Source organism: Staurois parvus, unplaced genomic scaffold (genome assembly GCF_062004578.1).
Source record: "Staurois parvus isolate SC_StPar_1 unplaced genomic scaffold, SC_StPar_1.0 ptg000287l, whole genome shotgun sequence".
NCBI lineage: Eukaryota > Metazoa > Chordata > Amphibia > Anura > Ranidae > Staurois > Staurois parvus.
Window position 1 is genome coordinate 9,709,809 of NW_028318083.1, and position 15,760 is coordinate 9,725,568.

The window sequence follows — 15,760 nt, forward strand, 5'->3', positions numbered from 1 at the left end:
ACAAGTTGACATCTGAAGTAGTCGAGACAGTGAAGTGCATAGCAAGCAGTTGTCTAGCCCGAGCAAGAGATGCATACACCTTCAGGGAGGGTCCAGTGTGAATTCAACCTCAGTATCATTCAATTGTGACTCCAGCCTGGTTGTTTGGGAGGCATATTCAACCCTGGCCTCCTTATTAGCAGAGATATAGTTACATCTCACAGTGGCCTTGAAAGTCTCTCAGGTCACAAAAGGGCCTGCTCTGTGTCATTCAGCTCCCAGTATTGGGTAATTTTCCTTTCCATGCATTCCTCAAAGAATGAGCAATTTTTGACAATTGGGTCAATCCAGAAAAGATATTCATCCATTTGAAAATCACTGCTGAGTTTTATGCATCAGAAAAAATGTTCATTAAAAAGTGGTCTGTCCCAGTAGTTGACCCTTTAAGCCCAGTTGTTGACAAACATCTCACTGTACCAAATGAAAATGTTCCTTCACTCTTAAAGACTCTCCTTACACTTGCAGGGTCAGTTCTGCAACAAACTATTGCTGCAATTTCTGTTTGTCAGACTCCAACTAAGTGGCCTAGGGTATTGAACAACCAACGCGATCCTGTATTCCAGGAACATGTTTTAGTTGGATAATTACAGCAATTACCTACTACTCTGCTCTTTTGTGTGGATGCCCTGGAACAAGTAATGACACAAATTTACAGAATGGCTCTGATTTGTATTCACCGGGCAGAATATTGTGGTTCAAAGCCTGGTCAGCTTAAGCTGCCTGTAAAAGATTCCTCACATGCATTCCCTTTGAAGTAGGACATCTCTTTGGTGAAGCACTTGAAAAATGCATCAAAGGTGTCACAGGAGGGAAGGTTCTACTTCCACAGCAGAAAATGCCAACACCCCTTCCTCAGGAACCTCCACCTCTTGAAAGCACAAAGCACCTTAATGCTCCACCTAGGCTTCAATGTCAAAAACTTACGTCAGCTCTTCCTTTCAGCTTAAGACTTGCCCCGCAAAACCCACCAAGTCTTCCCCATAGCTCTCTTCCTGATAAAGGAGTACCCCCACTCCTAAAAGTGGGGGGAAGTCTATTTTGCTTCTCTCTGTGGGTTCAATCAGTGATTTTAAAGGTGTACAAAATAGGAGTTCAAAATTTAGCAAAATGTCCTGAACAATCTCTTGTCCCAGGGAGTAGTTGTGTTAGTATCCTTACACAACAAGTTCAATGGATTCTACTCAAACCTGATCATGGCACCAAAGTCCAACAAGGTATTCATCCTATCCTAAAATCCCTAAAAAGAAAAACCTTCAAATTTCAATTTTTTTACATGGAATCTGCAACCAAGATGCTGATCTGCCTGTTCTATTTATCAATCACATCAGCGTTTTCTACACTTTGCAGTAGGAGACAATCACTTCCAGTTTGTTGCACTGCTGTTTGGCTTATCCTTTCTTCACAGAGTATTTTCAAAGATTCTTGCACCTCTTCTTGCCCTTCTAAGAACTCAGGGTATCCAGAGCAGAGGCTAACTAGATGACCATCTCCACAGGCAGTTGGGGCACGGGAGTACCGGGAAAACCAGATGGGCCCAGTTCCTCCTGAATTGAATGGGTCTACCTTGGCTGGCCAGGGAGGCAGAAAGTCAGCAGAACTGTGCCCCCTGAGAGTAGTTGACCCAAGGGTGCTCCTAGTAAGTGCACATGGTCACAGTTCTAAACACTTTTTCTGCACTGCACCTTTTAGGGCTAGGCCTTTTGTCCAGGGCAATTTTTTTGCTACAGGCCTCATGGCCCAGCTAGTGCACTATAGCATGGTCATATATTTATTGTTCTTTACGTGTTTGTCACCTTTCACTTATGTGTGTTTTTTTTCCCTCACTGGATGGTGTGGGTCCTCTAGGGGGAGGATGTGTGACCCTTAGGTTGCTTCCGCCCCTGATCCTTGGTTGAGGGGCTCTCCCAAAGAGAGACACCCCCCAAGTACTTGGTTGTCTGCTTTGGCTGGTTACAAGGAAAGGGGTCTGCCAGGCCTTTTGGCTAGGTGGACCATGTTGGAAACCCTTTGTCCCTGTCAGGAGCCTTGCGCCCCAGGGGATCAGGGTAGAGGACCCCACCCCTTTGGGAATTGGGCAAAAAGCACATCCTTAAGCGTGCTTTTTTGGTGTTTTGCACTTGCACGCTTTTGTTCACTTATGGGGTTTTAGTTTTTTTTGCATTTTAAAAAGCAGAATTAAAAAAAATAAATAAATAGTTCTAGGTCTCATGGTAGCCTACATTGAGGCTGTTTTATTTGCCAGATATACGTTAAGAACTCTCCAACAGTAAATCCCTAGCTTAGTGGATCTCCAGCACAGCCTTAACAATAGGGAAGTCTTTTCTTCTTTGGAAAGAAAACGACAGATGCCGGTCTTTCAGGCTGGGAAGGAGTGTACCATCCCTCACAGTTCAGGAAACATGGTCATTGGTGGAAGCCAAGCATTCCATCAATAGTACCATTCTGCAGAGTGAAGTAGAAAATCCAGGGCTGGGGGCATAGCTAAGGACAACTATGGATGGACTACTTAATACCCTTTTAAGTACTTTTTAAGCATGTTCATATTATGTAGCCATAAGATCTTTGCATATAAAAATAATTAAAAAAAAAATCTTGTTTAGAATAACAAACATTATTGTGGTTCATAAATAACATTTTAAACCATGCACTTTTACTTGAGGTTCCCAGCATGATACTACTCTTTGTCTACTAGCATAACAGATTTAATCCCAGATCAATGCGGATGCATTTTAGCCAGCCAATTTACCAAAAAATAAACAACACCTGCTCTGAATGCAGCCAAATTTCACAATGCTGAAAATCAAACCTTAACAAACATGCTATAGATATATCAAAGATGTGCGCAGGTTTAATGGGCTACTCTTAAATTACTTTAGAGACTAATGAAATATTTTATCTTGACAATATGCCTTGAACAACCTTAGTCAGTGTTCCGTGGTGCTAGATTAGGGAAAACACCAAGCTTCCTGATAAAAAGTCAACTGATATTATTATTCTGTGAAACATGAAATTTTGTGTGCCTTTGTCTAGAGTTAAAGCGGACTTCCAGTCACACTGTGAAAAAATAAAAGCCAGCAGCTACAAAAACTGTAACTGCTGCCTTTTAAAAAAAACAGCCACTCACCTGTCCCACGATCCCACAGTGTCCTCCCCGCAGCCCGTTTCACCAGCAGTTTGGTGTTCCAGGTGCCGACATCTTCAGCATGGGCACCCGGCTGTGACAGCTTTTGGCTTCACAGCCAGGTGCCCGCTGTGCACAAGCGAGTAGCGCTGCGCTTCCTGAATGGCCCCGTCGTCTTCTGGGACCTGTCAGCCTAGGCGATCACAGTGGAAGTGGGAGCAGGTATCTGTCAATTTACGGTACTCACCCCCCCCCCACTCCCCAAAGGTACCAATCCTTAATGGGGAACCAGTCTTTAAAGCAGAACTTCCCCTATGGGTGGAGCTCCGCTTTAAAGCTTGCTTTTTTGCTGACCAAAGAAAATGTATTCAAATGAAACAACAAATTATAAACAATTCAATGACAATAAAAGCAATGGGTATAATTAAAGTATAATGAAAGTAAAACTTTTTTTAGTTTTGGATAAAGTGGAGAGAGATTAGAATACCTATCAGGTATTTATTGCTGTCTGTGACCCCGTTAAAGAGATTCATTTTCTCGAATTGCCCTTATGAATGTTGTCTCCGAAAGTAAAAGAAAATCTAAAATTTTGAGTGGCCACAAAACAGGAAGAGGGGAAATCTTCCAATAGGGACACTATTGCTGATGATCCTGGTGACTACCAGGGATTTTGCTTGCATTAGAGGAATTTCCGCTCATTTGCAGTTTTTGCTATGGGATAGGAAGTGAAAGGAAATCTCCAAGATGGGGCACAAATGGCAAAAAAAGAAAATGGGAAATTGTATCAAATACTGCAATTTTCCTTTCCTGACCCCAAGCCATGGCAGTATATGAACCCTTGCTTTTTTTTTTTTACCTCATTCTTTTTACAGAGAATGGGGGAGGTTGTTCTTATAGAGGGAGCACATAAGTGTGCCATTATGGGAAGAGGCTTCCTATGGTGGCACACCAAGAAGAGGAGGAACTAGGAGCGCCAGTAGGGGACCTGAGAAGAGGATGATCGGGGCTGCTCCATGCAAAACCATTGCCCAGAGCAGGTAAGTATAACGTGTGTTATTGTTAAAAAATCAAGCTTTACAATCAGTTTAATCAGTGTTGGTACCATGTAGTGGCTAATTTACAAAACACTGTTTTGATATAACACCAAAGTAATGTACAACATGAAAGTCACATGAAGCTACTTTTAGGTAAGCACCACTATATTATTCAAAATGCTCATGGAAATTATTTTTGTCTTTCCCTTTGACATGTTTAACTATGATTTCCTTGTGACTCATGTATGAGGACATTGAAATGCCAAATATATTACCCATTAGTTGTAAATTTCTAAAGGACTAATGACAAATGAAGTCTCTCCTAAACAAATGTTCTTTCTATATCTGTAAACAAGTGTGTAAGTAAAGGTGTAAAGTCCCTAAATAAATACAGCCCACCACGTCTCAGTGTGTGCTTTTATACAGGCATTATAATAATAAACTAACAGTTACTGGGTAGTGACTGATCATACTAATTATCCCAGCACTGAATACCAGGCCCATGCCAGTACCTTTTCCCATTTCAAATTCAAGCTAGCAGTTTATCATTGCTGACGTTTTCTTTTCTGACCAGACATCAGGAGACCGAGTAATACTCGTGTTTATTCAGTGTCTCCCTAGGACTTGTTTACTTTGCTGAACCAGAGATTTCTTGTGACTTTTTAATTATGGATCATGTATCCATCACACGGATGGTTCACAGTAGGATTCTGCCTAGTGCTGCAAAGAACAAGTATTAATCCAACAACAGAAAGCACCTGTAGTTTATTTGGTAGCGACCTTATCCATGGAAAACAAAAACAGATCTTTACAGAAAAACATTTTTGTTTAATACGATCTGTTTAGTTAAGTGCAACTCGATGCAGTAAGTAATATCAATCATTGCACAATTAATGCTGACTGGGACACATTGCACAGTCAATGAAGATAGAAAAAAGATAGCTGTAAATTCTGCACTCCCAACATATTAAAAACAAGTTTCCTTTAACTAAACCTAAGAACAAAAACGTAAAATACATTACAGCTTATCAGTCATTAGAAGCGGTGGCTGCATTAGTTTTTTTTTTCAAGCTAAGAACATTTCAGCAACTACAGAGAATATCTGTTGATCTTGCCAGAAATTTAGTGTCCTTGTTACATCTTGTGAGATGAACTGGAAGCAAAACCATGTTGTCTTTCTTCGTAAGCTACTAATCCCATCCACTCCCCACCAGATAATGGAGATAAACAAAGGCATACATTTTTGAAGTCGAACCTGGGTGGCAATCAGGACTCCCTCCATAGACAACACAGTGGAGGACTGAGGGACAGAAAATGTTTTATTTGCAGGATAACCAGGTAAAAATAAACGGAAAGAAGCATAAAAAAGAAGCTAAGGCATGCACCTCATCTAAGGACTGGAACACTGTGATCTATTACATTTTCGTGTTTAGGTTTCAATACTCTCAGGAATTTTTTTTTTCTATACTGAGTCTAGCTGGCAGTGCACACTGGTTTCTGCAATCCCAAAAATGGGTGCCTATAGCAATCAGACTGGAAACTATCCTATACTTTTCACAAGTTTGCCCATGAGCCCCAAAATACTACAGGATGGTATGTGGTCATTACTCTGCACAGAAACATTGATAGGGCTATTGTTTTTGTAATAATGTCTTCACATCACCATGGTCCTCTAGCTCAAATGGTATGCTCCCAAACTTAACTTGGTTCTGCACCTAATTTAACCACTTTGCCTGATACCCATGTTCACTCCCTAGGGACCAAAACAAATTTTACATTTCTACAATGGATCTGATTATTTGGCAATAACTTTGTCATTACTTAAAGCAGAGCTCCACTCAAAAGTGGAAGCTCTGCTTATTTGCCTCCTCCCCCTCCACTGCCATATTTGGCACCTTTTGGGGGGGAGGATGAACGGGTACCAGGTTTTGACAGGTACCCGCTTCCACTGCCAGCTCAATTTGCCGTGGCGAAGTGACCTGGAAGTTCTGGCCCCTCTTTGCTCCTGCTGTCTCCTGGGAACTTTCACAGGTCCCAGGAGACTGCCAGACCAATCAGGAGGCAGGGCGCGACTCGCACATGCACAGTAGGCACCAGGCTGTGAAGCCGAAAGCTGTCACAGCCTGGTGCCCACAGTAGAAATGCCAGCACTGGGGAGGAAAGAAGGGACTGTGCGGGTGAGTACATCGCTGGACCCCAGGACAGGTAAGTGCGTGTTTATTAAAAGTTAGCAGCTACAGTTTTTGTAGCTGCTAACTTTTAATAAACACAAAAACGGCTGGAACTCCGCTTTAATATACCAAGGTAATACATATATTGGGGTAGATTACCAACACCAAAACTGAAGCACTCAGAATCTGGTGCAGCTGTGCATGGTAGCCAATCAGCATCTAACTTCAGCTTGTTCAGTTAAGCTTTGGCAATAAAACCTGGAAGCTGATTGGTTTCTATGCAGAATTGCATCAGATTTTTCACGCTCCAGTTTTAGTAAATAACCCCCATTGCTGAATGACTTGCAAGGCTTTCTCTTCATGATATTGTCTTGCAACAATTTTTTTTTTCGCAACCCTTTGACAATAAAACACAACAAAACGAAACAAAACGCACTTTTTCTTTATTTTTGAGCAGTGTTAGTTTAAAAATTAACAGTGTTACTGCACATATAAAATGTGTGCATTTTATTTACAAATTAAAATGTTTTTTTTAAATTTTGTGCTTTTTTCAGAATGAGAAATGTGTAAAAATGTTACCAAACAAAATAGTTAAATAGAGAAAAAAAAAAAATCAGACGGAAAATAATAGTTGAAGGCAGAAGGAGAATAAGGAGTTAATTAGGGCTGATCAGAGTAAACAGAGTTAATAAGGGGTTAAACAGAGGAGCATTTTATTAAGAAAAAAAAAAGAATTAACTTGTCAGGTTGCTTTAACTAACATCTGCAGATCTAAGTTCATTCATTTGATCTACAGAAGAATGACAATGATACAAAAGTTGCATTTACATTATGTTATGTTGTTTATAAACATTGACTAGCTGCCTTTTTGACAGCTGCAGCTGCTGACACCTTCTCTTAGTACTCAGTAATCCCAGCTTTGATTAACCGCTTCCCCTCCGCCTTATAGCAGCAATACTGCTACAGGGTGGCACGGGTGCGCAAAATCACGTATATATGCGTGATTTTGCATTTCCATGTAGGGGGCATGTGCCCTACCCGCGCCACTATTCTTGGCCTTGGCTGTCAATTACCGGGTCCCGGCCAGTGATTACTCGCTGGCACCCGGTGATCGAGGAGCATTACCGACAAAGGGAGAGAACCTAAGTAAACAATACAGTTATCTCCCGTCAGCTCCTGCACACTGCTATGCATGGCTTTGCATAGCAGTGTGCTTACAGTGAAGCACACACACAGCACACAGTTATCCCTTTGATCGCCCCAGATGTTAACCCCTCCCTGCCCAGTGCCATTAGTACAGTGTCAAAGCTTTTTATTAGCACTGATCACTGTATTGGTGTTACTGTGGATGTCAGTGACACCAAGTCAGAATGCCAGCCACAGTCCCGTTATAAGTCGCCGATCGCTGCCATTACTAGTAAAAATAATTTTTAAAAAATCCCAGTATATATACCGCCGTTTGTAGATGCTAGAACTTTCACGTAAACCAATAAATTTACACGTATTGGGATTTTTTTTTTTTTGCAAAGACATGTAGCGGAATGCATTTTGGCCTAAATTTATGATGACATTTGAATATTTAAATTTTTTAACTGGACATGTTTAATAGCAAAACGTCAAAAATGTTTTTTTCTCAAAATTGTTGGTCTTTTTTTTCTGGCGCAAAAAAAAAAAAAAAAAAAAAAAATCGCACAGGCAATCAAATACCACCGAAAGAAAGCTTTATTTGTCTAAAAAAAAAAAAAAGACCTAAATTTCATTTGGGTGCAGCATTGCATGACCGCACAATTGTCGGTTAAAGTAACGCAGCGCCATAATGCAAAAAATGGCCTGGTCATGAAGGGGGGTAAATCCTCAGGAGGGCAAGTGGTTAATCAAAGATGACAATTGCTGTATACTGGGAGGTGGGGGGGCTCCAAGCAGCAGGGCAAAGAGACTGGATGTGCTACACGTCCTGTGTACAATGATGACGTATTTTGGGCCTATGTAGCTTGCCCAAACTCTGGAACTAGTTAAGCAGATTTATATTTTGATATGGTGCTATTTATTATGTTGGTGCTGTATAATACATGATAATAGTAATAATTCTAACAGTAATAAAGCAAGTAGCAAAGGTTGGTACAAATAGGAATCCAGTAACAGGCTAAAGTTGTAAAACTGTTTTATTGATACAAATATACATATGAATAAACCCCTGTAACCTGTAATATAAGTGAATATCTATGTTACTGTATTGTCAAAATTTTTTTTTTCTTTATTTACAGCAGTTAGTAATTTCCTTTCAAAAATGGCATAACAGATGCAAAACTTATAGGTCAAAATGTAGGACGGCAGGACGTGTCATCTCCCATCATCAAACTAAATAATAACTAGTGTCTATGTAAATAGTTCTGCTGTTATTAGTGTATATCTCCAGTCATTGTGTACAAGATGTGGGTCCATGCTTGTGCTTATTAATAAGTGCATGAATAGATATTTGTATGTACAAGCAGAGGAAGGAGAAAAGATTCCTACCAGAGGATGTAAAAACATTTTCCAGTCATCATATATATATATATGCATGTAAAGAGATATTTGTTTATATATATATATTTACCATTTATACAAATAATCATTAGTGTGCTCTGTTAATTACAATGTGCAATTGCTTACATAGAGAGACAGAAGAGACTTGACAGCTACAACTCCATTTTGTATAAGTACATAAAATGAGTAACTGGCTAGACAATTAAGAGCTTACTCAATAAAGCAGTGCAAAGAGAAATCTATAGCAGACATCCACAACTCTGTAGTCTGATACGGTTCACAGATTGCTATGATTGTTCTCTGCACTACCTTAGTAAAAAAGGAACGTTGAAGTTGTGTACCACTGCTCTTTGGAGTGCAGGGAATCGACTACAACTACATTTGAAATCCCAGGACATACAAACAAGGTGCATAAATCAAATGACAGGAAATCAACATGGAAGCTAAGAGTAAAAATGTAAGGAGGGCTGAAGGGCAGTGTTGCAAACAGATGTTTAAATAAAAACAAACTCCTTTTCAACCTCCTCCCCAGAGTCACTGGACTTGCTTTGCTGGTGAGAGTCTTTGCTAGATGACCTTGATTTTCGCTCCTGTCCTTCACCGGCAATCTGTCCATGATTTTTTTTGGGTGATGAGTCAGATGGAGTCACTGGTCGTGCTAATGAAAACAATGAGAAACACTTTCTTATTAAAAGAGACTCAAGTGAAGAGATCATAGTTATTTCTTATTAAATGACACTTCATCAGACATAACAGATACAACCTGGGCTCTGTAATTTACATGAAATCAGAGTCTTGTCATCTCATGCTTGCAATATATTGGCCACTTTGGATAATGCTTATGGGAGTGACATAGAAGCCAATGTAAGGGGCATTTTCCTGGGTTACAATTTTTTTATCCAGTCCTTTATTGTTCCTTCATTGTAAGCAATATACTAAAGAGTTGCATTAGGGCAGCACAGTGGCTAAATGGTGAGCACTTCCGTCTGGTAGTACTAGGGTTATTGGTTCAAATCCCAACCATAGCACCACCTGCCTGGAGTTTGCATGTTCTCCTTGTGCCTACATGGGTTTCCTCTGGGTACTCCGGTTTCCTCCCACACGCCAAAGACATACCGGTAGGTTAATTGGCTCCTGTCTAAATTGGCCCTAGTGTATGTATGAATGTAAGATAGGAACCTTATATTGTTCACTCCTTGAGGGTTAGGGACTGATGTGAATGTACAATATACTGTATATGTAAAGCACTGTGTAAATTGATGGCGCTATATAAGTACCTGAAATAAATAAATAAAATAAATGTACACCGTAGCTCCTAAACTGACGTTCAGGAGCTGTTCTGTGTTTTTTTCAGCAGCCCCTGAACTCTTCCTAATGTTTTCCTATGTGTCCATGTATACAGTCATTTAAAGGCAGTTGAGTTTACAGTCGTTTTTTTTTACCGCACCAAATTTGCGTTCAGGAGTAGATTTTACCAGCGTTTCAAACGCCAAACGCTTGTAAATGCGGTTAACCGAGTTTATAAGCGTTTGCGTTTAGAAGCGTTTTTTTAACTGTTCCATATCCAGATGCTGTCCAGAGCCTTTTTTCATCATCAGAAATGCATGCACAGCGTTTTCCATGTATTCAAATGGACCCAGTACACCAGCGCAGTCAGTTCCAGGTTTTGTGTGAAGGAAAAAAATGGTAGAACGTGCCGCATTATGCTCATGATGGGATCCATAGTGAATACAACCAGAAAAGACAGGTCATCATAACACATACTGCTCTCTCTGCTTCTGCTCTCTCTATATTTCTCAAAATGTCTGAAATAGTTATTTACTATTTTTCAGTGCATTCTGGGCATTTGGGAAGGTCTCCTGAGGTTATCTTTTAAAAAAGCTTCTAGACGCTAAACGCACATAAACGTGGTATGCATACGCATCTAAACTGACATTTTTTAACCTACGTTTTCCAGCAGTCAGTCTTCATCATTCAAAAGAGTTTTCCCAAACGCCCCGTGTACATGAGCCCATAGACTCATGTGCACTAATCCCCAAATCACAGACTATGGGCTTGATTTACTAAAACTGGAATGCGTACAATCTGATGCAGCTCTGCAGGTAGCCAATCAGCTTCTAACTTCAGCTTGTTCAATTAAACTTTGATTAAAAAATAGCCTAGAAGCAGATTGGTTTATATGCATTCACACTAGATTTTGCACTTTCCAGTTCTAGTAAATGACCCCTATATCTTGATGTGAACAGCACAAAGAAATCATCAATCTATTGCTGGCAAGCAAGACATAAAAGAATTATTCTTCCAAAAAAACAAAAAAATCTGAACTTGAAGTGTTACTAAAACCAGGACCCTGCATTTACTATATCTGGTCTCCCACAGTACACAGAATATGGAAATGCAATTTTTTTTAGTAAATATTAACTGCTAAATACCTTTTCTCATCAGCAGTTAGGGAAGTTTTGTGACTTCTATCAGTGTCTGTCCGAGCACTGGTTAAAGCTTGTAAGAGGAGTTTTCATTCTCCTCTGACTAGAAGGCTGTATGACCCCAGACCCTCTGTCTGGACAGTGCTGATTGGCTCTGTGCCAACCACATGCATTCTCTCAAAAAAAAAAAAAAAAAAAAAAAAACACCTCTATAGCAATACACACCCAACTGAGCATGTGCAGAGTGCCTCCTAGGACTCTGTGCTATCAGCAGATGGATTGGGGGATTGCGCGACCTGCGATTTTGTATTCACAATTGAAATGAATGGCACCTGAACATGCGAATGTGAATTTTCACATTACGTTTTCAAATCGCAGGCAGAATCACACCGATCCCACCCGTGTTTTGAAATGCGTGAATGGAGCCTGGCACTGTACCTCACGACATGGCAAATAAATTGGCAACTTTAGTCACAGAAGCACCAGCTAGGCGGCACCAACAATTTGTCCTCTTTGAAGCTTAGTAAGCTCTGACATGACTCCGTATTACTAGCACCACATGCAGTGAATGAACAAAATAAGGCATCCCACATGTTAGCAAGGTGTCTCATCACACAGTAGAGGCAAAAAGATATTACCTGCACCAGATTTTACACAGTTTTAGAACATCAACCCCAATGTCTTTTATCACCCAGTTTGCACCCCTTTTCCAATACACATTACCAAGGGAATTGTCTGGAGACTAGATTTATCTAAGAAAAACCAACTGAGAGCAAATAAACAATTGGATAAAAGTTTCCTAGCAACACAACAGTTTTTTTTTCTTTTTGCACAGAGGAAACCGTTTCTTTCACCCCAAAAAAAAACCTCCCTGATGCAAAACTGAAAATTTTGTAATACTGACTCCATACATAAGTAGCTTTATATTTTTGTGATACAAAAGTTGTTTCTGCAATCCATTGCCTTTTTTCACAGTTTCAGTGCCTCCAAGTTCTGGAATCATAGTAATTTCAAAGCAAATAAATACAATTTCCAATAGATATTTTCCTATACAGAAATGCTTGCCTGTAATATAAACAAACAGCCTTAAGTCTGCCAAAAACGTGAGTTTTAGCAGCTGAACAGTTGTGGACAGTTTCACAGTTTTCTTGCCAACTGAAAAATTGGCACCCTCTACAATATTTGTATAGTTATACAATCATAACATAAATACATAACATTTCATATATTTACAATCAGGAAATTCCAGAAGCTTACTCATGCATTTAAAGCAAGCTATACACTGTAATTCAGTGCTTAGTGTGCCACCTTGTGCCTAAAAATATTAATTCCAAAGACACATTTAACTATCTGTTTAAAATGGAACTAAAACGGGTTGCATGAACATAAAGGTTACATTTATAAAAATGTATAAAATATTATAAAATTGATACATTTATAAAGAACAAAGGGTTGAATGAACATAAAAAATAAAATACATTCACATAGATGTATTCAGATACCTTCTAAAAATAATAGCAAGAAGGCACAACACACAGTGACATGTACCAAATGAATATTATCCATGGCAATGCATACACTTCATCATTGTACTGGAAACAAAATGCAGCCATAATCAAAGTTAGGCCCCAAGCACCAGCATTACAAACTAAACAGATTTACCTCTAAGGCCTCATGTACACATGAACTGCCCTAGATGTTTAGCCTCCTGGCAGCAGAAAAATACTAAACAGTAAACGTGGTACAGTGTTTAGCGCTTGAACGTTTATTCATTTGACTGACCAGAGTATTTCCCATTGACATGAATTAACACCCAAGTGCATAACATGGCGAGTGTTTAGAAGCGTATACACACGTTTTTTGCCGCATTTAGCATTTTTTGTCCAAAACTTTCCTCTCCTGAATGCAATCCTTCTGCGTTCAGGAGAGTAACGTTTAACTGCTCCTAAGCTCTGTTGCTCCTAAACGCTGGTAAATGCCTATGTGTACATGGGCACAAAGGTTTTTTTTTCAGTTGAGTTCAGGGGATTTGGCAAAATGCTCCTAAACTTGCGTTTAGGAGCAGCAGTGTACATGAGGCCTAAATGCATTATAAATGTTACGTTTCCCATTTGAGATAAAATAGTAGGCCCCAGTGTCCCGATTTTCAAATCCTACTGTATTTGCACAACCTTCTAATGACAACTCATTCTTCTTCCCCAGTACTGTACATGTACCGATGGTGTAGAAAAGGAGATGATGCTGTCTGGTTTATAAGGGTGAATGGTGGGGCACACACTATCCAAGATCTGTACAACAGTGATCTATGGACTTTTTAGCATAACATTGACATAGAATGCAGTTTAAATGTTCTTATAATAATTTATACTTATAGCATACAACCTGAATACAGCGCAAAAAAAAATAAATTAAAAAAAATGGAAATGTACTTTTTCTCCTGGGATTTAAGAAAGCACAACAAAATGAAAGAGGTTGTGTATACCCTAAACTGATTACGTGCTCATATTTAGCATCTGTTTGATGTCAGCTTGAAGCTGTGGGTGACATGGGAGTGAATGTTGCTTTTAAATCAAGTTTCAGCTAAAGCAAACACACAATGCTTTGAACATTCCAGGTCTATTGAAATGAAGGTGATGGCAAACAAAATGAAGACACTGTTCTCCTTACCTTCCTCTGTAACAGGTCGAGGAGATGGCTGTGGGCTGCTCTGGCCATCTCTGTCCTTTTCAGATGGGACCCTCTTCAGTGCTGAAGGCAGGACTGTAGTTTTAGGGGAACATGGCCCAGATGGAGAATCAGGAATGTCTTCTATTAATATGAAAGGCACAAAAACACAGGTCATGTTGTGAATTATGTTGCAGTTTGATGAGGAGAGGAGGAAACTCTACAGTCCCTTCTTAGCATACTAATAGTGTATTTATAAAGGTACAGTAATATTGGCTGTCAAGCTTAAAATATAACTAGTTGATGCATTCCCACATATACTGATGGATTTGTTCATCCTACAATCAGATTTTTCATTTTACCGGATCATTTTTACTACCATGCAGAAAACTTTTATTGGCAAAGTGAACCTGCTCTAATGCAGGACCTGGAGACAATGACATCTGCTCACACACAGAAAAAGCACACAAATTCCTCATTTCCCTATTATAGTTGTAGGGGTACCCTCTATGTATAACAGCCAATAATAAATTTGTTTATAGTCAAGTTGTAGCAACACAGAATAACTAGCAACTAGCAACAGAGACCAAATTGGAAACATTCGAACACTGACCCGAAAGTGATTCCTTCATTATTTTTTTTTTAATCTGTACAATACAAGATTACCTTTAAAAGGAAACTCCAGCCAAACACACACACACAGTTAAAGCTTAACTATAGCCAAAAAAGTTTTTTCCTTTTTATTACAGTGGGTTCAAATTTCCTAACAACAGTTCCTAACAACAGTTTTAGCAATAGGATCCTGATAGATGTTTTATACCTTCCCATGCTATTCAAAACCTATGCACATGTTGCTGTCATCCACTAAATTGTGTCATATGGTTGCATAAAAAGCTTTATTGCCCAACCCCCATAAATGGGGTGGTGGAGCGCTGGTGGAAACCTGGAATGAACTGGATTGATTATTTTTTTGGCAGTATTCTATTGTCCGGCGGGGCCCGTTGCAGAAAAGATGAGTGCATCAAGCCATAGGACATGTGATATACATTTATAAACTTAGCCAAATGACATATTCTCTATGTCCTTAATATATTTTAGTACTGTCACATGAATGTATTGATACAGTCATTGACCAAAAGGACTGCTTTATAAAAACTGTCTATATTATACTTAAGCCCAGATAAAGAGGGATTTAAGCATGACCCCCCCCCCCAAGCTGTCCACTACTGATAGACAATTTAATTGTTACAAAGAAAAAAAAATCATATCTGAACCAATCCCTATGGATTGGCACTTTCATCTCTCTCTTCATGCAAATTAGCCCACCCCTGTCTGCTTGCTAGTAAGTATTTCCATGCTACTAGAAACAGAATGGCTGAACATCAGGATTCCTTTCCATTAAGAATTCCATTACAGGCAAGGTAATTTTAAATACCCAAAAAACAGATTTTTGTACTTACCTGTAAAATCCATTTCTTGAGTACACCAAGGGACACAGAGCCACCGTATTATTCCTTACACATAGGGTAATGCACCATCTACAGATGATTGGACACTGGCAAAAAAAGACAAGATGTCCGTCCCTATATATCCCCTTCCACTCAGGAAGACTTTCAGTTTTGTTACAAGTAATGTACAGCAATAGAGGGAAGGGATCTCTGTGTCCCCTGATGTACTCCACAAGAAATTAATTTCATACCGAAGTACAAAAATCCAGCTTTATCAAATATCACGGGACAGAGAGCCACCATATTATTCCTTACTCATACGAATGTCCTA

General features: G+C 39.5%; 1 protein-coding gene across 2 annotated transcripts in view; it reads right to left on the bottom strand.

Annotated features, from left to right (window-relative positions):
- Positions 1 to 6,787: 6,787 nt before the first annotated feature.
- The window catches only part of CARMIL1 (capping protein regulator and myosin 1 linker 1), a 401,711-nt gene continuing 392,738 nt past the window's right edge, over positions 6,788 to 15,760 (bottom strand). For both annotated transcript variants that reach the window (XM_089682230.1, XM_089682229.1), the window contains 2 exons: positions 13,985 to 14,125; positions 6,788 to 9,549 (listed from right to left, as the gene is read on the bottom strand). In XM_089682230.1, the coding sequence (XP_089538356.1) occupies positions 9,386 to 9,549; positions 13,985 to 14,125 (305 nt within the window). In that variant the 3' untranslated portion in view covers positions 6,788 to 9,385. The remainder of the gene's footprint in view (positions 9,550 to 13,984; positions 14,126 to 15,760) is intronic.